Source organism: Orcinus orca, chromosome 6 (assembly GCF_937001465.1).
Source record: "Orcinus orca chromosome 6, mOrcOrc1.1, whole genome shotgun sequence".
Lineage (NCBI taxonomy): Eukaryota > Metazoa > Chordata > Mammalia > Artiodactyla > Delphinidae > Orcinus > Orcinus orca.
In genome coordinates, this window is record NC_064564.1 from 13,471,816 (window position 1) to 13,491,583 (window position 19,768).

The window sequence follows — 19,768 nt, forward strand, 5'->3', positions numbered from 1 at the left end:
ATTCACCGCGCAGAGTCTCCATTGATGAGCCTCTGCCAGCAACTGGCCGCGGTCCAGGGCCCAGCGCTGGCCAGGCAGGTGTTGGGGATGCCTCGGAGGACGCCAGCACTGACCCTCTCGCTCAGGCCTCCGAGCCCGGGGCTTTGGGGACACTTGAGGTCTATGCGGAGCTCGGCGGACTGAAGGTCGCAGTGACCCAGCATCCCTGAGCGCCGCCCGCACCAGGGCGCGCTTGCATAAAGTTGCCCAGGTGAATCAGTGCAAGTGAGTGAAGAAATAAAGGAATGGAACGAGAGAGAGAGCCCGGTTCCCTTGTGCACACAGCTCACGTGCTCGGGGCGAAGCCCGTGCTGGCGATGTGGAGTTTTAACACCCAGGTCCTACACAACCGAGGCTCGCGCGCGCTCTCCGGACGAAATGCAAGACATTATTATTGGAGACAACAATCACAACATGTATTCTCTTTGTCCCCGCCCCCGCTGTTTTCTCCATCTTTGCTGTCGGACTCTGGAATCCAACTGGACCGCTCTGCGCTCCCCGGCGCCCGCGCAGCTTCCTAACCTGGCGCCTGGGGGCGGCCCCACAGCGCGCACGCTCTGTTCTGGAACCGCTCACGGAGGGCGCCAGGGGCTGCGAGCCGGGAAGGGGACGCCCACGGCCGGCAAGGGGGCGCTGTCCCCAGAGGCCTCTGACCCTGCGGAGCATCGTCCCGCCCTGGAGCGACGGTGAGGTTAGAAAGGGTAGCAGTCGGTTCCTTCCAGGGGCCCTGGGCTGCCGCGCAAATACCCCTGCGGGGATCCCTTCTCTCCCCCAACAACGAGCTGCACCCCCGGCCGGGCGCGGCCCTAGTTCCCCGCGGTTCCCGGAGCATTCTGGTCTGGGGATTTTTCTTAAGGAATTTTTGGCAGAGGGGTTCAACACGGGAAACGGCCTAGGCTTCCCAAAGTAGGGAAGTCAGCCTAGACCGCGGACACATTCTCTCCGCACATCACCCCCTTCCCGCCGGATCCCCGGTGCCAGCCAGCCCCGCCCGCTCCACCTCGGGTTCCAAGATGCTTTCCCGGCTCCCGACACCCACTTTCCAGCCAGCGCTGCGCCGCGCCCCGCGCCCCTCGCTGGTCACCCTCGGCCCGCGAGAGCGGCGGGTGGAGGGCCCAGGCCTAGGGTGCTGCTTCTAGGTCCTGGCTGTAAGGGAGAGGGAAACTACTCAGTCTGTTCTCTGTGAAGTCCGGGGCTCTGGAGGTTGAAAGTGGGACTTAAAAACGGAGAAGTTGCACTTCTCCACCCACTTGCCCGGTCTTAGCCGTGGGGCCCGGTCTGGGAGGGCATGTTGCACACGAGGCATGTGTGAACTCAGTCATTGAACGGGGGACCCTGAAATCCAGGGTTAGAAGTTACGGGATGCACGTGAACAGTTATATTAACATCAACCATCATATATGTGTAGAGTTTGAGCTTTCACACACAGCCCTGTGAGGTCAGTCTTATCATCCTCTTCCTTCTAGGATTGGGAGAGGAGGTCTGAGTCATGCACGGAGTAACCCACCACTGAAGACAGGTCCTGACTGCAGACCCCTCGGTCCTCTCCCAGTGCCACCTCCTTTCAGGGTTGCCTCTGCGGAGCCCTGCATGGGGTGGAGGGGGGCCGCTCAGTAAATATTTGTGGATGGGATTCCAGGATCTCGTCAAGCCTTATGACTGCCCTGTTTTATACAGTAGGATGTGTCTAAGCCGTATCTTCGCACTCATTTATTCATTCACTTATTCTACATTTCCTGAGTGCCTCCTGGGTGCCTGCACGGAAGTGAGCGCCAGGGGAAGAGCCCTACTCACACGGAGCAGCGGGACGCGGAGCTGTCCTCTGAGCAGGGAGTTCGCGTCCGCGAGGGATGGCCCTGAGCTCCCAGTCCGCAGCCCTTGGAGGTGAGCGCAGGCCCAGAGCCCGCAGCCCCGTCTACTCTGGGGTGTCAGGGGGAGGGGAACTCGGGAGCCCCCGGGTCGTGCCAAAGCCTAGAGCACGCGGGAGGGGAGGGCCAGGATGACTCTGCTCGGAGGAGAAGAGAGAAAATACGAGAAGGGAATTCCGCGAGGGAAGGGCTAGAGGTGAGGGAGCGGGAAGCCGGGACACCGGAGACCAGGGTGGTGTAGAGGTGTGAGATGGGGGTAGAGGTGTGAGAAGAGAGAAATCAGACCAGACGGCAGGGTGAATAAGGGAGAACTGAGGACGCCGACGTGCTCTCCGAGAGCCAGGGAGCCGCGGGCCGTCGAGGGGGCCCTCGGGTGGGCATCGCGGCGAACCCGACGCGGGATCCAGCCCTTGCCAGCCTCTCTGGTCGCCCAAGTTGGCTGGGGGCGAGGTTGTCGCTTCTTAGGTCATTTTAGAAAAGCAGTAGGTGTGTTCTGTCACAGGCCGGGATTCACGGTGAAAGTCACTCGTGCCCGGCCACCCCCAGCGAAACCTGTTTGGCTTCTATTCTCCGCAGGATTCCACACTCGGGAGAAGCTGGCGGAGCCTGGCCCAGGGAGGCCGCGGCCAGTCGGGACAGGGGACTGGAGTCCGGCTCCCGCACCCGGGCCCGGTGACTGCGGGCGGCGCCCGCCTCCCGGCCAGCGGCACCTGAGAGGGGAGCGGGCGGGCAGAGCGGCGGTCCCGGGGCGGCGGGGCGCGGATCTCCGGGAGGGACCTGGGAGGCGGAGGGGCGGGCCGGGGGCGGGCGCGGGGGAAGTGGCCCGCCCTCCCGCCTCCCCTCCCTGCAGGTCGGAGCCGGGACGCGGCGGCCCGGGACGCAGGGAGGGGGCCCGCGTCGAGAATGAGGGAGTGGCCGCGCCGCCTTCGAGAGTCATTGGAGGACGCGGCCGCCCGAAGCTGATAAATAAGGGGCCGGGCCGCGGCTGCCGGCCAAGCTGGACGCCCCGACCGGTGCGAGGGCCAGGTCAGCGCCGGCCTGTCGACGCGAAGCGAGGCGACCCCCGCGCGGCCATGGCGGCGCTGCTGGGAGCTTACCCGTGGCCCGAGGGGCTCGAGTGCCCGGCCCTGGAAGCCGAGCTGTCGGACGGGCTATCGCCGCCGGCCGCCCCCCGCCCGCCGGGGGACAAGGGCTCGGAGAGCCGTATCCGGCGGCCCATGAACGCCTTCATGGTGTGGGCCAAGGACGAGAGGAAACGTCTGGCGGTGCAGAACCCGGACCTGCACAACGCGGAGCTCAGCAAGATGCTGGGTGAGTGAGCGGGCGGGGCGCGGCCCGAGGTCGGCGGGCGGGGGGCTGGCGGCTGGAGGCCGGGCGGGGTGGGCCAGACCCGGCGTGGGGCGCGCGCCGTGCCCGCGAGGTTGGGCATCGGGGCGAGCGTGGGTGTGCGCTCGGGGACGGGGATTCCGAGCAGGGGTGCCCGGACAAGGCCCAAAGAGAACCCGCGCGGCCCTCGGGGTGGCCGGAGAGGCCCCCTCGCGGGGACGGGAGCCGAGTTAGGGGCCCCGCGCGCACAGAAGGGCCGGGTCGGAAACGCCGCGGCTGGGTGCACCGGGCGTTCGCCAGGCATACCAGAGCGGGAGACCCCCTCATTCCCTGAACTCCACTGCGGGCACAATCGCAGAGGGTGGTCGTAACTCTCATTAACGAATATTCGTGAAGAGAGACCTTGCGGGAACGCATTCCTGCTTTACCTTAATTATTAAACCGACAGCAACGTGGACTTCATTCGAGCCTCTGTTTCTCAGTCTCAGGAGTGTAGAAAATTTGATTCGGATGCTTAGCGCGGCCAGTGCGGGTCTGTCCTGGAGCCCGGCCGCTTCTCGCGGGCTGCTGTGCGGTCCCAGCCCCGGCGACGGGACTGGGGACAGGGACAAGCCAGGCCCAGGATCCTAGAGAAAAGATGTTCTCCGGGGTCTCTTCTCTCTCCCTTGACAGAAGCTGAGCATTTATCAACTCCGCCCAACTCCTAACCTCTTTGCCCTTCGATGTGGTTTTTATTCATTTCGAAGGATGGGAACTTTTAAAAGCACTTTGTGTGCCCAGCGGACACCAGGCCCTGTGAGAAGGGACAGTGTGTGGTCACCCGAGGCTGGCCCTGCCCTCTGCAACCCCACCCGGCCCAGGCTGCAGCCTTTTTCCTTTTTCTGTTGGAGCTCGGGGCACCTTCCCCAGATCCGTGGAGTGAGGGCTGACATCCACCTTTGTGCGGGGTAAAGCCACAGGCCCTCCATCGGAAAGCGTCCTCCTGCAGTTAGGCGCCCTTTCAAAGCAGCTGATGGAGTGCTGGTCTCAAATAGCCTCCTACCCCCCAGCCCAGCCCCCTGGCTAGCTGTGCCCAGGATGAATTAGTGGGCCAGTGTCTTAGTGAGCCCCTTCTCCCATAAAAAAATATTTTAAATCATACTTTATACTGTGTTGGCATAAAGAAAAATATATTAATATATACAATAATAAAACATTTCTTCAAGCAAAAAATTTACATTTTTCTTCAGGTTTCCAAAGAAATGAAAACACCTTTTTTGTTTCTGGGCCCCTAAAAGTTTTTCTTTTGGTGTGCCCAGGTGCCATGCCTTTTGCCCAAGCACAGCTCTTGTGACCAGGATAGAGCAGGCCCAGGCCAGGGATGGGAGAACTCAAGCTGGGGAGCCTTGCAGGATTAGGGCTGCCTGCTCTCAGGGAGAGGACAGGCAAAGGGACTTGGGTGACAAACGCTTCCTGTGAGCTGATCCTTGTGGGCAGTTGGCACTTAGGCTTCCAGAGGTTACAGTGCACTTTGCAGGAAAGACACTGATTCCTTCCTGCTTAACCACACAGCCCCTGGCACTAGGCAAAGGAAACCAACATGGTGTTGCTTTGAAAAATGTGGACTTTCTACACCTGCTACTAGGGGAGCAGCAGGATGATCTATTTCCACCCCAAGCCCATGATCTCGCCCAGCCCTTTCCTTTCTGACTTAGGAAAGGGAAGGAGCTGACTGTGAGAGCCCAGACTTTTTTGACGATTAGCTCTGCAATCTTTAACATTAAAAACTTCACCCAGTAGCGCTGGTATTTTTTATGTTATGAGTGAGAAAGCATGTAAAGACAGTTATACATTTAGTGGTTTTAAAAATGAACACTACAATATCCAGGTGCACTTAGAAACTAGAGTCACATTTTATATTCAGTCCATACTCAGGGTGTGGGTGTATCTGGGTCTTAGGCCTCTTGCCACGACTGTGGCCTCAGCCATGCTCTGGAAACTAATAGCCAACCCCGAATCTGGAGTTCCTGACACGTTTCAAGTTGCCTTTATAAGTGAGAGCTAATTGTAGTAATTGACAAGTCTGTCGGAATAGTTATAAACTTTCATCCCAACAGGAGAACGCCTTGAATAATTACCCTCTCCAGCCCCCTCTGTGGACCCGGCACACATGGCCAGCCAGTACACAGCTCTGGACTCGGCGCTGTGCAGAGTGCTCTGGGTGGGAGATGTGGCCCCTTTCCTTCCAGGGCTTGGTGGCGGGACCTGCCCTCTGGGCTAGCTTGTCTCAGACTTCAGGATACAGTAGAGTCATGGGAGAACTTGTCAAGTTATAGAATCCCAAGCCCACCTAGGAGGTAACAATCTAAGGGGTCCAGAAGCAGCCTTTAGAAAACCTGCAGCGGGAGGGATGTGCAATGTACTTTGAGAGAGAAAGAGATACTAAAGCGGTTCACAAAACAAAACGTAAGTGAATAAGGATGAATAGAAAATACATGTGAAACCAGCATTTTCGTACCAGTGGGATACACGTGTGCGATGCTTCTTCAGGAGAGAGTTCTGACTTGCGTAACATCGCAATATATTTTTTATAGTGAGGAAAACAGAGACCAGGGGAAGGTAAGGGATTTGCTTCTGTACAGGGAGTCAGTGGCTGAGCAGGTGCCCCCTGCCATGGTCAGAGGGTCCTAAGTAGACAACCGGAAGCCATGGCTTGTGTGCGTGTGCGTGTGTGTTGCATGCAGTAGGGTCCTGTTTGACCTTCAGACGTAAGGGATAATCCTCTGATGCCCTAAGTGAGATCCTGTAATTTACGTCCATCTGTAAAACTATTAACTGAGCCTGAGTTCCCTGACAAGAAGGCCTGTGAGATTTATGCCACAAATAAATATTATAGCATCACTTCCTTGATGGGGCAGCGATAATAGAGGAAGACAGAGTTTTCACTAAAATGCACAAATGATTAGCACTGACCCTCAAAGGGTAAAGGCAGCCCAAATCAATGTTGTAGTCGTGACATGTTTTTGTCCTGTCGGTGACGTTGGGTCAGGTGGGCCTTTCATTGAGAATCCCACACTGTTGATATGTTCGCGTTATCTGGTGGCTTTGACAGGAGAGGTGCCAGTGACTATGTGCCTAGTTGGTACGAGCGCCTTGGGGCGTGCAAGCGGGAGAGGTTGGTTTGGCCTCACTGTGCGTGCAGGACGTGGGCTGGGCAGAGGATGCGAGGAGTGCGGTGCGTCCTGTGCGGAGGTGGGACCGCGGGGGGGGACGGGGGGACGGGGGACCGAGGCAGCCGGCGTGTGCACGTGCGATGCTCCGAGGTCCGAGTCGGAGACAGGCGCACGGGCCGTCCGGAGCCGCGCAGAGGCTGAGCGCGGTCTTCTCTGACTTGTGTGAGCAGGAAAGTCGTGGAAGGCGCTGACACTGTCCCAGAAGAGGCCCTACGTGGATGAGGCGGAGCGGCTGCGCCTGCAGCACATGCAGGACTATCCCAACTACAAGTACCGGCCGCGCAGGAAGAAGCAGGCCAAGCGCCTGTGCAAGCGCGTGGACCCCGGCTTCCTGCTCAGCTCGCTCTCCCGCGACCAGAACGCCCTGCCCGAGAAGCGGGGCGGCGGCCGGGGGGCGCCGGGGGAGAAGGAGGACAGGGGTGAGTACTCCCCGGGCTCCGCGCTGCCCGGCCTGCGGGGCTGCTTCCACGAGGGCCCGGCTGGCGGCGGCGGCGGCGGCGGCGGCGGCACCCCGGGCAGCGTGGACGCCTATCCCTACGGGCTGCCCACCCCGCCGGAGATGTCGCCCCTGGACGTGCTAGAGCCGGAGCAGAGCTTCTTCTCCTCCCCGTGCCAGGAGGAGCACGCGCATTCCCGCCGCATCCCCCATCTGCCCGGGCCCCCCTACTCTCCGGAGTACGCCCCCAGCCCTCTCCACTGCGGCCATCCCCTGGGCTCCCTGGCCCTCGGCCAGTCCTCGGGCGTCTCTATGATGTCCACCGTGCCCGGCTGCCCCCCGTCTCCTGCCTATTACTCCCCAGCCGCCTACCCTCCTCTCCACTCCAACCTCCACGCCCACCTGGGCCAGCTCTCCCCGCCTCCCGAGCACCCCGGCTTCGACGCCCTGGATCAGCTGAGCCAGGTGGAACTCCTGGGGGACATGGATCGCAATGAGTTCGACCAGTACTTGAACACTCCTGGCCACCCAGACTCTGCCGCCGGGGCCGGGGCCCTCAGCGGGCAGGGCCCGGTCTCGCAGGTGACACCGACGGGCCCCACGGAGACCAGCCTCATCTCCGTGCTGGCTGATGCCACGGCCACGTATTACAACAGCTACAGCGTGTCATAGAGCCCGGGGCAGCCCGGCCGGCCCGGCCTGGTCGCAGCCTCTCCTTCCCGCGCGGAGCGGAGCTGATGCGCAGCGCCCCGGGGTGGGCAGGTCTGTGCTGCGGACCGGCTCTGCGGATCCAGGGCCCCTCCGCCCGCCCCCTTCCCCGCCCGCCCGCCCCGCCCCGCCCCGCCCCGCCCCGCCCCCTGCAGCCTGCGTTTTGAGTATATTCCTTCAAATGAGTTTTCATTGGCCACACCCTGGGAATCAGGCCCGGTCGTGGCTGAAAGACACTGTTTCCCGCGAGAATTTTCACTGACCTCTCCTCCCATTTCTCATCCCGGAAACAAATTCGGGAAAAGCCCGGAAGCATTCGCATCTCTCCTGCTTCTGACACAGCTGCAGGGGTACAGCCGTCCTGACCCTTGGTCGTCCAGGTGAGGAGAGCCCTGGGCTAAGATTCAGGGGACCCGGGATCCAATCCCAATTCTGCCTCAGGGGGCTGGTGAAACCCGACTCCCCTCCCCTCCCCGCCCATGCCCCCCATTTGTAGAGTGAGGGACAGACGCCGCATCTAAGGTCCCCTCTGCTCCAGGGTTTTCTGATTTAGGATTCTCTCGAGGCTAACACAGGAAGATGAAGTTGGCCTCAGTGAGCTCATTCACCTGCAACCTGGTGACGATTCCATGCACAGCCCAAGGACACCAGGCTGCTGCACTTGGTCACAATCTTCCAATATGATCATAGACTTCCAAAAGGACGCTTTGAGAAAGGACACTCACCTTGATTTGGGAAATTAACCCCTGGCGTTAACTGCATCACTGAAAATGAGATTGAATTCAAGATTTTAAAACAAACAAACAAACATATTTTTTTAGACAAGTTCTTTTTTATTACACACACATTTCAAGAGAATATACACAGCCTGAATACATACAGTGTGTGTGAGACACACACAACACACACATCTCCATGCACAGCCTGAATCAGATACTCTTTGCTGTCCTTTGCAGCTTCGCGTCAGCCCTCTGTTCCTAACAACCCAAAGAGCAGGGAACTGGAAAAGAATTTCAGCACAGCAGCATCACTTTCTTCCAATCTGAATGTGTTGATTTCTTGAGCAAAATTTCATCACGCTCTCCCTTCTGCAGATGCAAAAGGATCTTCCTTCCTGCCGTCTCCATCTCCCTTTCCTGGAATTTCTTTTTTCTCTTCTTTTCTGCTCGTTCTCCACCCCGGAATTGGCCACTAATTCAAAGATCCCTTGACTTAAAATTGCAGGCATGATTCCTACGGCAGAAATGGGAATTTGTTCTCCTCACCAGCCAGCTGGTTCTTTGGGTAACATCTTCAGCCCACACATCAAAGGAACTTCCCTTTATGATACTTACTTCCCAAAGAACAGAAGTGCACTGTGATTCAGAAAATATTTCTGAGCCCTGACCCCATCCCCAAAACATTTCCATCCTTCCCCAAGCCTCCTTTGAAGGAACATACCTGTCAGTGTGCTAAAAGACAGTTGTTTGTCTTTTGATTTCACCATATTATTGCCTGTATGAAATATGTACGTGTTTTATATATTCTCCTATTAGTTTCACCTTATATTTCATATTGTTGAAAGATCCTTTTTCTTTTTTCCTTCCGAGGAGTCCTCTTGTAAAATCTCTTATGTGATTAATCTTTATGCTGTTACTGTATATGACATTTGGTAATAAATAGTAAATCATGGACAATATGATTGGTGCAGTCCAGAATGTATGTTAATAATCTTATAAAACATTATCACAGACATTAAGCTAAACTGTTCCATTTTCTGTAAGAACTACACATGCTTTGGAATGGTTGTAGATATTGATTTGTCTAAAATATTTAATTTAAATAAACGTTTTTGTACCGTGACCATTCTATCATTCGAAATACAGTTTTGCAAAAAGAAGAAGTTTTCAAGGGAGGCGTAGGTATTACGCGCAGTGCTCCTTCCAGCATTGGTCAAAATGTTTTCTCCCTCAACTTTTTTTATTTTAAAAAGTTATCTTGTAGGAGTGGCTGGTTTTGTGGCTGGTTTTCTTTTATGAGTTATGGTAAAGAGATAAAGCCTAATTTTACACCTTAGAAGCACTGTTGTTGTCATTGATATCGAAAGAAAAGATGGATTCATAGCCTGCTTGCAAAATGGTTTTCTCCTCGGGAGCGATGACTTCACACTTGTAAAGTGGAATGAGGTGGCTGTCAGCTCTCTCAGGATGGGAAGTAGTGCCCAGTTATTTGCTTCCTTAAGGCTACCATATTTTCCCCTTCTTTTTGAAATCATCTTTTGAAGAATATTTGGATCGCCTTCTTTACTAGGCATTTATAGATGTGGTATTACAAAAATCGTGTGCTCTCAAAGCTCCGTGGACTGCTGTGGAGAAGACAGGGGAGCACAAGGTTGGGTAATTTAATTAAAGGATATAGCATCTTGTGAGGTTTAGGATGAAAATCCCAGCCAAAAAGTGCCTGGAAAATAACTGATGATCCCTCAGTCCCCAGGCAGGTCACCGCGTCTGGCTCTTCTCTGCAGGGAAGCCGTTGTGACTTGTTTATGTCAGTAGTAGCCTTGTGTTCTTCCAGGGCCTCTGGGCCAAGGAGTAGGTCTTGGGAGGGTCCGCACAGGCAGACGTTCATCCTGCAAATTTGATCGTAATCTCTCGTCATTACTTTCATAGCACTTTATAGACGTAGGGAGTTTTACAGCAAGTTTCATGGTCTGTTTCTCATCCCCAGCCCCAGGTGGGGCCCGTCATCACTCCACCCCATCGCACAGTCAGGAACACTGAGGCCCAGGGTGGGAGGTAACACCCTGGAGTCACCCTACCAGCGGAGGCTGAGGTTTCAGCACTTTGTCAGATGCATCTGCTGGCGGTGGAACAGTCTCCCAGCTGAGTCTCCCAGTTCCTTTTATAGAGTTTCACCAGGCATGGGATTACACGCGGCCCATTCGTACCTCTCACAGCCCAGGGAAAGAGGATGGACCAAGAGGAAATGGCAGGGCCGGTGTTAGATGACCCCCGAATTCCTAGCTGCTCAGGCCCACCACCACGGCCGCTGACAGTGGCCGTCTGCGGGGTCGTCAGCTGGCGGGAGGGCTTGTCGTGCAGCGTCTGCTGGCCTTGTCTGTGTGTCAGCGTCCGGCCCTGGACGCTGCCAGATGGGCGTGTTTCATTCCAGGCCACACTGTGCGGGGTGGAGGCGTTGTCCCTGCCTCTGGGAGGGCAGGAAACTGGCAGGCGACAGGGTGCTCTCTCACTTTTGCTCAGCTATGAGTGAAACAGTCATGCCCGGAAGCGGGGTGTATTTCAGAGTTTTAGCTGCCCATCCTGGGGACCCAACTCCCACCCCCACCCCCACCCCCCCACACACCCCCACACCCCCGCCCCGTGACAAAAGCACTTTGGGCTTTGGCTGATGGGAATTGATGGGTGTGCACAGTTATGAGCTGTTTTCCTAAAACATAGATGTTACCACGTCACGCTTTTCCTTAAGACCCTTCAGTGCCTGTGCGTCGCCCACGGCACACAGGGTGAGTGCAGTGGTGGGTCCACAGGGAGCCAGCGAGGTTCCTGGGTGCTGGGAGGGTACTGTGTTCACATGGCCAGCCCTCCGCCCCTCCCCCACAGTGTACCTACTGCACGGAAGGCCTATTGTTCTCTGAAAATGCTCTCTTTTCCCATGCTTCCATGCTCTTCCCAGCGCTATTCCCCGACCAGGGAGACCCTCACTCCCATCACCTGTCTGATGACACCCCACCCACATTCCAGATCCAGATCAGACGTCCCTACCTGTGCAGGCAGAGGGGCGGGTCACTCTCCTCCCTGAGCTCCCGCGGGACGTGAGCAGATCTGGCACTTAACAGCTGGCGTCGGTGTCATCCACCCACGTGCATCTTCCCCAGCAGGGCAGACACGTAGTAGCTGCTCAACAAATAAGGGAATGAATAAGGTAAGCATCTGAGAGGTCCTGTAGGTATTCCAGTTAGTCCTGGTGCTAAAGACCCGAGACATTCTGGGTTCCTAACCTTCTCACTCATCTCTCCGGAAACCCAGACTCTGGAGCCCTTGTGTGTGCAGGGCTCTGAGGCTGGATGTGATGCAGCCATGGCTGTCCACCTCCCCTGCTACAATACAGCCTGCAGTAAACAGGTTAGGAGGTGGGCACAGGGGACCAGAGCATCTCTCCCGTCCCATCCTAGGGCAGCAGGATAGAGCTGAGGATGGATGATTGGTAACTGCCTACCTTTCCTTTCGAAAAAGGTGTGCTGTTGATTTCATCCCAAGTGAAAGGAATTTGGAAGGAAGGAAGGAGGGCAGGAAGGGAGAGGAGGAAAGAGACATTATCTATCTATCCATCCATCCATCTATCCATCCATCCATTCACCCATCCACCCACTTCACCTACCCATCTCTCTATCATCTTTCCATCCATCTGCCCACCCACTTATCCATCTATCTGTCACTTATCTATCTATATCGTCTATTGATACTTTAATTCTCAAAAGAGACACAGTCTTTGTAGAAAGTTTAGGAAAAAAAATCAGAGAGAAAAAAAAAATCATCTATTGTCAGCAACCTAGAGACATTACTGGTAATTTTTTTACACATATCCACCAAGTCTTTTTTGTTTGTCTGTCTATAGCTCTACATACACACATGTCTCTTTTAATAGACATTTTTGTTCATTAATATTAAATAAACGTTTTCCTATGTTCTTAAACTTTTTCTGCAAAAGGTGTTTTCTTTGCGGTTGTAAAATCAATAAGAAAAAATTTCAGAAAAAGAGAAAAATTACCCACTCCATGACCTTGACGTAACTCTTTTCTTTTTTTAAAATTAAGAAGAATTGTTTTTTTTGGCTGTGCTGTGTGGCTTGCAGGATCTTAGTTCCCCAACAAGGGATCAAACCCATGTCCTTGGCAGTTAAATGGCGGAGCCCTAACCACTGGACCACCAGGTAATTCCCAACATAACTATTTTCAACATACTCATTTTTGTATACTGAACTCCCCAGTCCTGTATTCATGGGTTCAAGATACAGATACCATTGGTTCTGGGCTTTATCCTTTCATCATCCTGTTATAGAAGTTTTGCCACATTGATATCTGTCTTCATATTTATCATTTTTGATGATAGCTCAGTACTTCGGCGCATGAATGCGGTTTAATTTACTTGACCATCCCCTTGATGTTAGATAACTAAGTTGTTGCGTTTTCATTTTTGCCATTATACATGGCACTGCAGTGAACATTTACTTGTTTCTGTCCTTGGCTAGATTCCCAGTGGGGTATCACAGGTCTAAGCTATGAACACATTTCCAGCTTTGGATCAGACTGCTGGTTTGTTGGCCCTCCCAGCGCATCTCAGCTGGCTGTCGAGGCACAAGGTGGCTCCGTGCGATTCCCAGAATGAACTCTTTCCTACCAGGAAGAAGGAAAACTCCTGAAGACTGTTTATCACTAACTCCAATGCTCCATGGGCTTCCCCTGTCATGGTGGCTTGTCTTCCTGGGGACCAGCTATGTGCCTGCTGCTGGCTTCATTGGCACGTTGGTATGAGATGTTCCTTTCCTCAAGCGCTATGGTAGAGGGCACACCCTCCCATCTACATCAGCTTACTGTGTGGGGGAAAGGCTTCCTCTGTCAGTCAGCACGGGAACTGGGTGGGTGCCCAGAGTCCCCTGGAGCGCAGAGCAGCTGGCTGCGTTCACAGGGCGCTCAGAGATCCAGGTAGTGGGAGAGCATCTGGGAAGAGCCGGAACTCAGGGCAGGGGTGTGACCTCACCCCATCACTGGACTTTGATTGGACTGGCGGTAAATCTCTGGACCTGTTCTCTCATCCAGGACAGGTAGTTTGTGAATTTGTGGGCACTTGAGAAATTGTAAGGCTTTATACACATGTATAAATATGTGTATATATACACATGTACGGAACAGCTATTGTCTATTTCAGATCTCTTTAAACAATTTAGATTTCTTTTAGACCTGGAGGCTGGTACTAGTTTAAAAAACCCAGAGTCACGTGTTCAGCAGTTACCGCGCCGAGACTGATTGTGCAGCAGAAATGAGGGAACGGACCTCATGAGAGGGGCTTGTAGAGGATCCATCCATTTCCTTGTTTGGCACTGAGCTGGGGTTGACAGAGACCGTTTGGGTCATTGAGTCCACTCCCCTGTCTCTATTGAGGACTGCGTCTTAGCCGTTCTCGGCAGACGGGTTTCTATTTGATTGGAGTCCTCTAGAGAAACGGGTTTTCTCTCTGTAAGTTCATCTAACGAGTTCCATCATCCAAAAGTTCTTTCTTGGACCTCACCTAAATCCCTCCTGCTCAGTCTAAATCCACATCCGCTTGATGTCATATGAAGAGATGTACAGGATTTGTCCCCAGGTGGTCCTCCCCCTGTAGTGGTCACACTCCTTTCGTCCTTGTAATGGGACCATGTTGAGGCCCCGGTGTGGGTTGAGTTTTCCTCCAGATCAGGGCTGTTTTCCCCTGAGCCGGAGGCTGAAGGTTGTAGGGACGTGGGAGGGGGAGGGATAAGGAAGGTTCCATTATACAAACCGTGATTGAGGAAAGCGGGGGATCGCCCGGGACTGGGAGAGGGGTCTCTGTGGGCACTTCTGGAATGTTCTGCATGTAGGCCTGGGGTGCAGTCGTCTCTCAGAGGGCCACACCTGGGCCAAAAGGCGGGTCCCCTAGCTCTACTCACTGCCCTTTCACCGGTCACTCACCTTCCTTCCATCCGAGGGGCAGGGGGAGGCACAGGTCTGGGACAAGTGGGGGGACCTTAAAACAAGAAAAATATTCCACTGGATTCTGGAAAAAAATCAGTGGATTCTGATGACTGAAATGTCTTTGCAGCCTCCAGGGGCCTCAGGGAGCTGGCTAGTGTACCTTCTGATGACAGGACCTGAGAGATGTGGTCGACTTCCACGGATGGGGTCCTGCCACCGGGGCAGGGGCCCAAAGGCGTCCACGTGCTCCGCGTGTGTCCCTGCCTGCCGGTTTGTCCTTATCATGTCAGAGAATCCAAGAGAGCTTTGTAGCTCCTCCACTCCAATTCCGACAAGTGTCAAAACTTTCTTTTTCTTTATTCCCTTCCCTGAAAAACAGAAGCACCGGCTTCCACGTCTCAGGGCGCCGTGAAGGTCCAGGAAAGCGTGCGACATCCTTTAAAATCTTCAAGACAGGGTATAATGAGATAAAGCCATCTGTTCCGATGAGGACCGTCAATCGATCGAGGTGTCCTCGTGTAAACAGAGCAGTCACATTTTTACTGGAAAGAATTCTCCTCCCAGCTCTGCGACCTTGAAAAAAAATCGCGGAGGTCAGAGCTGGAAGGAATTGTTATCGTGTTGTCAATCCCCAGATTTGATGAAAAAGGAACTGGAGGCCTAGAGAGGCCAGGGGATTGGCCTGAGAGGGAGCAACTCGGAGCAGAAGCTGGTGAAGGGCCTTCAGTGCAGAGCTACAGCGGCGGGGCGGGGTGGGGGTGGGGGGAGCCGGGTGAGACCCCTCCCCTCGGGCCGGAGGGTCAGTCATCCTCGGCAGCGCTGGCCAAGGAGGGCGGCTGAGGCAGGGCTGAGGGAGATCCCCACCACCACCACGGGGGCTGGCGGCACAAGTGCAGGGATGCGGGTGATGGGAAGAAGGTTCCTGGGAGTGCAGATGGGAGCCTGTGGGTGGGCATGCCTCCAGGAGACTTCCCTAGAAGTTTCTTCCAGGATTCTGGCAGCCTGGCTGGCCTTGGTGCTGCTGGCCCAGGAGAGGGAGGCTGGGGATGGAGAGCCCCGATACGCTCTGGTAGGGGCAGGCCCATGGCCCTAGGGTCCCAGACACTTCTGGGAACAGGAGGTGGCACAGAGGGAGCCAGACGTCTCTGGGAGCCAGTGCCCCTTCGTCGTGTTCCTGCCATCCTCGTCTGCCCTCTCTGTGACCAGGCTGCCCAGAAAGGCAGCAGGTGGTCCAGGGGCAGCAGAGGGGCTGGGAGGCCAGGGCTGCCGGGCAGAACCCCGAGCTGGCCGCCACAGCCCACCATACTCTGCTTCCCCAGTCGCTGGGGGACGAAGGCCGGCAGGAGGGGCCTGGAGAGGGTGGAGGCGCAGCCTGTCCGCTGAGCACTTTCCTGCCCACGGGAGCCGCTGTGACCAGGAGGAGGAGGATGTGGCCCGAGCCCAGTGTTTCCTGCCTGATAAGCCAGCCCCTCCCTGGGAGCCCTGGCCTGGCTACCTTCGGGCCCAGAGCCCTGCCCGGGAGGGGCCGGCTGAGGAGGAAAATCACTTCTCCAGATTAGCTCGCCCAGGCCGGGCGTTCCTCCCCCGCCCCGTTCTGCAGCCACAGGAAACGGGGCCGGGGCCCAGCACGCCCAGAGGTCCCCACCTTCAGAGCACTCAGGCTCCAGGCCCAGGGACTCCGGCCTGTCTTGGGGCCTCAGCGGCCAAGTCCCCTGAGAGCGGAAGCCTTCCTGCTCCAAAGTCAACCATGTCCAAGGAGGGCAGTGACTGCAAGCCTTTTTATGTGTTTGTCAGATCTCATGCCTGGAGTTTGGGCCTGAAAGCGGGTCAATTTCTTCACGGTCAGTCCACGCACCAGCCCCCTCTCACCTGGCCACTGTCCGAGGGCAGAGGGCGGAGAGCGGTGGGCTTGGGAAGTAAGACGCCAGGCTGGCCCAGAGGGAGGGGCAGGGGCTGGCCCAGGACCCAGCTGCTGCCCTGTTCTGCCCTGATGGGCTGTGTGGCCAGGGTGAGTCCCTGACCCTTTCTGAGCCTTGCTCCCCGTCTAATTGGACGGGGGAGCCACAGGGGAGCCACAGGGGAGCCCCTCCCGGGAGTCATGAGGGATCGAGGACTCGGGGAGCCGCTGGGGCAGTGGCCGCCCCGGGGAAGGCTGGCACACTGAGCGCAGCCCATGCCCACCGTGGGAAGGAGCGAGGGCCTGGAGGGACAGCACCTACTCATCAGTGTCACCAGCAGCTGCCCCTGCCCCTGCTCAGCTCTCCTCTCCCCTAGAGAACATCCTCTCTGGTATCCCTCCCGCCATCCTGCCCCTGGGGCCAGACGCCTCCCTAGGAGCCGGGATCCCCGGGACTCCAGGTTGGGGGCAAGGATTATGCGTAGGACCCCAAGGTCTGGGAGAGGGGCTTCTCAGAGAACTAAGTCCTCGAGAGGGCAGAGGGGCTGCTCAGACACACGGTCATCAATGGGGGCCCCAGCAGGACTGCCGGCCACCGCCATCCAGGCGCATCACCCCCCCACCCCCGATAGCCGGCCCTCCCACAGGCCCCCTGCCCCAGGCAGTCCGGCCCCAAACTGGGGATGCACCTCCTTACTCACGCCCAGACCTGCTTCCCAGGCCCCTGATAAAGGCGCCCCCTCCACCCTCATCGGGAAGCCGGTTCTCGGTGAATAAAAGCACCCAAAGGGAGCATCTCAGGCCCAGCACAGGTGAACATGTGCATAGGCGTTGACAGATCCCCGAGTGGGCACACAGGACGTGCAGGCAGCACTCCGTCCTTCACGTTTGGGGGCACGGTTATTTACAAAGCCCTGCTGCGTTTGGTGTTTCGCGTGGCCGTTGCAGCCATCCCGATGTAGGCGTGATTATGCCCTTTCACAGGTGGAGCTGATGCTCAGGTGTGGCAAAGAGGGGCTAAGGTCCCATCGCTGGTAAGCAGAGATGGGGATCCCGCCAATGGAGGTGGAGACAAACTTGCCCTTCCCAGTTCCTGCCCAGGAGGACGGGCTGTCTCTCGACTGCGCCTGGGGTGAGCATCCACCCACCACAGCTGAGGCTGAACAGCTGGTGGGCGACGGAGAGGAAGGTGGGGGGATTCCCTGGGCAGCGAGACCGCTTGCAGCCTGGCTGATGGCACAGGGCCACCCGAGCTGCCTGGGCTGTGCCGTCCTCTGATCTGGGGTCGCCTGGTCATGGGAGGCCTGCAGATAGGAGAGGTGGGTGAAGGAAGGAAGATTGGGGTCTAGGCCTTTCCATTTTATGCTCTGCAGGGCTGGCTCAGCCACTTGTCTGCTGTGTGACCTCAGGCAAGTCACTTTCCGTCTCTGGGCCTCTGTAAATTAGGAGTCCAGACTTTAGAGTTTCTAGGGGCTAGAGTACCCTGGTTCTCTGAGCCTCTGAAAAGGAGCAAGGAAAAGAGAAGTGTGCCCCTCCTCTCTGCTCCTGGCCTCAGCATGGGAGTGGTCTCTAGGGAGGTGGCAGTGGTGGGGGTCCTGGGGCGGGGTTCCCCTGAGCTGCACACATCTGTGCTGGGGGTGTGGCTCCCGCACCCGGGCCCTGAACACGTCCCTCCTCATCATCCCTTCTCGCTTCAGCTGCCCCGGGTTGTTGCCCAGCCTTGTCACCAGGCCGCGGCATAAGGCCCCCAGACATCTGGCCCGGCCCCATTTCCATGTGTCACCAGGCCCTGGCCCCGCCTCCTTGGAACTCTGCCTCACCTTGCCCACATCATCTGATCTCTCTACCTCTCCACACAGGCTGCTGGGCCGCGCAGGGTGAAGCAAGAGGCCTCTGTTGTCTGAGCTCAGCCTGGCAGGTCCTCACATAACCCTGACACCCAGGAGCACCCCTCCCGTCAGGACCAGGCGTGAAGACTGCAGCTGGTCTCCCAAGGGAGGCTGGGCCCTCTGTGGCCCAGGGGGACTCCCAGGCTCCATCCTCCCCACCCCACAACTACTGTCCACTCCTGGGCCTCACCACAGTCACCTGGCTCTCGCCCTGAGCCTCCCCCCATCCAGGCCAGCTGGAGGACCCATAAGATCTGCAAATGTCACCCTTTGGGGCCAGCTTCTGCCTGCCTGCTATCGCCAGCAAAGCGGATCTCGGACCTCTCAGAGGGACATTCAGGCCCCGGTCCAGCTGGCAGCCACCTCTCCCCTGACTCATTCCCCACAGCACACCCTGTGTTCTGGGCACAGCAGATTTCCAAATAGGATTTGTTTCCGCAACCCCCAGTGCCTTTGCATAGGCTGTTCCCTCGGGCTGGAATGCCCTTCCCAGCGTCTTCACTCTGTGGACTGCTACTCATGTCTCAAGACCCAGCTTGAATGTTCCCGCTCTCAGACAGCCTCTTCCACACATCCTCCACCCATCCGACCCACCTTCCCCGGGCCCTCAGCCCCAGAGGGTGTGTGAATATTACCACAGCCCTCTCACACAGTACCGAGGGTGTGACGATGCAACCTCTGTTTTCGAGCTTCTATCCTCCCGCTAGTCTGGGAACGAATTTATCTGGAAAGGGCATCTTTATCTTTGATTCCACGGGGGCTACTTCGTGCCAGGCACACAGTAGGTGCCCCGTCAGTGTCTGCTAGATGACAGAATCTACTCAGGGCTCGAACACTTCCTGGTCCCCCCTCTGCTCAGTGTTTGATCTTAGACAAGTCGCTTCATTTCTGTGGGACTCAGTCTTTCTACCCGTAAATTGGTACTAGCTTATGTCAAGAGCTTTCAGATTATGGTAATAACTAGAAGCTCAGGAGATGATCAATGGTGAGGGATAAATTCCTGATGCAATCACCTTTTGATGATTGCTGGAAAAATGTAATTCTCCACTGGCTGTCTGCCACCTTTCAGCCTGTGTCCATACCCCACCCTTGGCCATCTGTCAGGAATGAAAACTATTTGTAATATTGTCCCCACCAGAGCAGATCAGGAAGAAAATTGGTGCTGCATGTGGGGAGCTGATTGGTAACACATAACACACACACACACATGTATTACATATACATATTACACACGTATATAGTACACACACATATACACATGTATATATTACACATACATATGTATTACATATACATATTACACACGTATATATTACACACACATACACACATGTATATATTACACTTACCTATATATTACATACACATATATTACATATATTGCACACACTCACATATACAGGAATACATATTACACACATATACACACACATCATGGCTTTCCAAGGCCTGATATAAAAGACTTCGGGATAGCTTCTTCTCTCGCCCCAAGGGGACAGATCTAGGGGGCTGACACTAACGGTCAGTGTTAAGATTTATCAAAGTAAGGAGCTGGCAGCTAATTCTATTGTAATAAGGATGCTAAGTTCCCTTTGGAAGTAAATCGAGCCCTTTGGTAAGTTATCTTCCAGGTCTAACTTAAAAACCTTTTATTATTTTTTGTTCTATTCCTTCTAGGCTTTTTTTT

The 19,768-nt window shown here is 55.8% G+C and overlaps 1 protein-coding gene across 3 annotated transcripts; it reads left to right on the forward strand.

Annotated features, from left to right (window-relative positions):
- The first annotated feature begins 592 nt into the window (after window positions 1-592).
- Window positions 593-14,717, forward strand: SOX7 (SRY-box transcription factor 7). 3 transcript variants are annotated; one of them, XM_033429871.2, is made up of 3 exons: window positions 593-725; window positions 2,484-3,218; window positions 6,616-9,431. In XM_033429871.2, exons 2-3 carry the CDS (start codon window positions 2,981-2,983, stop codon window positions 7,551-7,553), a joined length of 1,176 nt encoding a protein of 391 aa, XP_033285762.1. In that variant the 5' UTR covers window positions 593-725; window positions 2,484-2,980; the 3' UTR covers window positions 7,554-9,431. The 3 variants fall into 3 exon arrangements, 1 of the variants encoding a protein (XP_033285762.1); XR_007478006.1 differs by lacking the exon at window positions 593-725 and adding an exon at window positions 14,423-14,717 and having other exon boundaries at window positions 6,616-7,969; XR_004483715.2 differs by lacking the exon at window positions 593-725 and having other exon boundaries at window positions 6,616-7,969; window positions 8,128-9,431.
- Window positions 14,718-19,768: the final 5,051 nt, after the last annotated feature.

Bases quoted from the DNA above. Each gene is read 5' to 3' on its own strand.
- SOX7 (XM_033429871.2), top strand. From the start codon at position 2,981: ATGGCGGCGCTGCTGGGAGCTTACCCGTGGCCCGAGGGGCTCGAGTGC. The intron at 3,219-6,615 runs GTGAGTGAGCGG...TTGTGTGAGCAG, and splicing joins GGAGCTCAGCAAGATGCTGG to GAAAGTCGTGGAAGGCGCTG.